At 49.7% G+C, this 1043-nt stretch overlaps 1 protein-coding gene across 1 annotated transcript; it reads right to left on the bottom strand.

The window, feature by feature from the left end:
• Window positions 1-228: 228 nt before the first annotated feature.
• On the bottom strand, window positions 229-740 carry TCEAL2 (transcription elongation factor A like 2). The gene has a single exon (XM_024129519.2). The coding sequence runs from the start codon at window positions 712-714 to the stop codon at window positions 229-231; it is 486 nt and encodes a 161-aa protein (XP_023985287.1). The 5' UTR covers window positions 715-740.
• Between the last annotated feature and the right edge of the window lie 303 nt (window positions 741-1043).

The raw sequence follows: 1043 nt of genomic DNA on the forward strand, positions 1-1043 counted from the left end.
TATAAATTTCTGTTCTTTTACAAAAGTGGACCGATTCTGTAGATGATATTATAAGCTGCTTTATTTTTCCAAGAATCATAAAGCCTTTGTAATGCACAAGGGTAAAAATCCCCTACTGACAGAGTACTCTAGTTGGATCAAAAGGTTGTTGATAACAAGAGTGATGCCTAAAGCAAAGTAATTGCAAAACTTTAAAGAACAGGCCTGGTAAACTGCCTGCCAGGGGCATTACACAAAAGGAATGTCTTCAAAGCCCCTTTGTGGGGCCCTGCAGCCACCCCTGAGTTCCCTTGGGCCCCTCGGGTGGAAGGGGTCCTGTAAACTTTTTTGCATCCACATAAACCCCCCCAATTTCTGTCTGGTTTTCTTCACCTCATCCTCCACCCTGGCCATCTCATCAAATTCTCTTATCATCTCTTCATTGCTCAAGTGCATATCGTGTATGGCCTCCTTGTATTCCTTGAGACACTGAGCCAGCCCCTTGTTGGTTTTTCTTTTGGCCTTCTTGGGTACATCATCCCCAGCTGGGCGCTTTCCTGCAGCCCTTGGTTCGCTGGCTGGCTTTTCTTCTTTTGGCTTTCCCTCGCTCACTGGCTTTCCTTCACTTACTGGCTTTCTCTCACTCTCTGGTTTTCCTTCTTTTGGTTTTCCCTTGTTTTCCATCTTGCCTTGGTTCTCAGGCTTTCCTTCATTTTCACTGCAGAGTTTTTCCATGTTGAGTGTCCCTTCCTTTTCCTGTCCTGGGGATGGGGCAGGGGGAAGAGAATACAAAGAGGAAACAAGGGAGACTGAGGGCTTGGGGATGGAATGCAGGTCCGGATAGTAGCAGTCGCTTCTCGCCCCTTGTCAGGGGTCCCCGGACCTGGCCCGGCCCCCCTAGTGTGCCTTCTGCCCACCCTTTACCCCACCATTCCTCGTGCACACGTGAGCCAACCATTTCCCAGACAGACCCTGCCATTTTCCCCTACGCTTGCTCAGCATGGCAGAGTGTGTGTAAATGTGTTGGGAAGTAGGCAGTGGGGCCCCCAATTCTGCCCGGGCCG

Source organism: Physeter macrocephalus, chromosome 21, assembly GCF_002837175.3.
Source record: "Physeter macrocephalus isolate SW-GA chromosome 21, ASM283717v5, whole genome shotgun sequence".
Taxonomy (NCBI): domain Eukaryota; kingdom Metazoa; phylum Chordata; class Mammalia; order Artiodactyla; family Physeteridae; genus Physeter; species Physeter macrocephalus.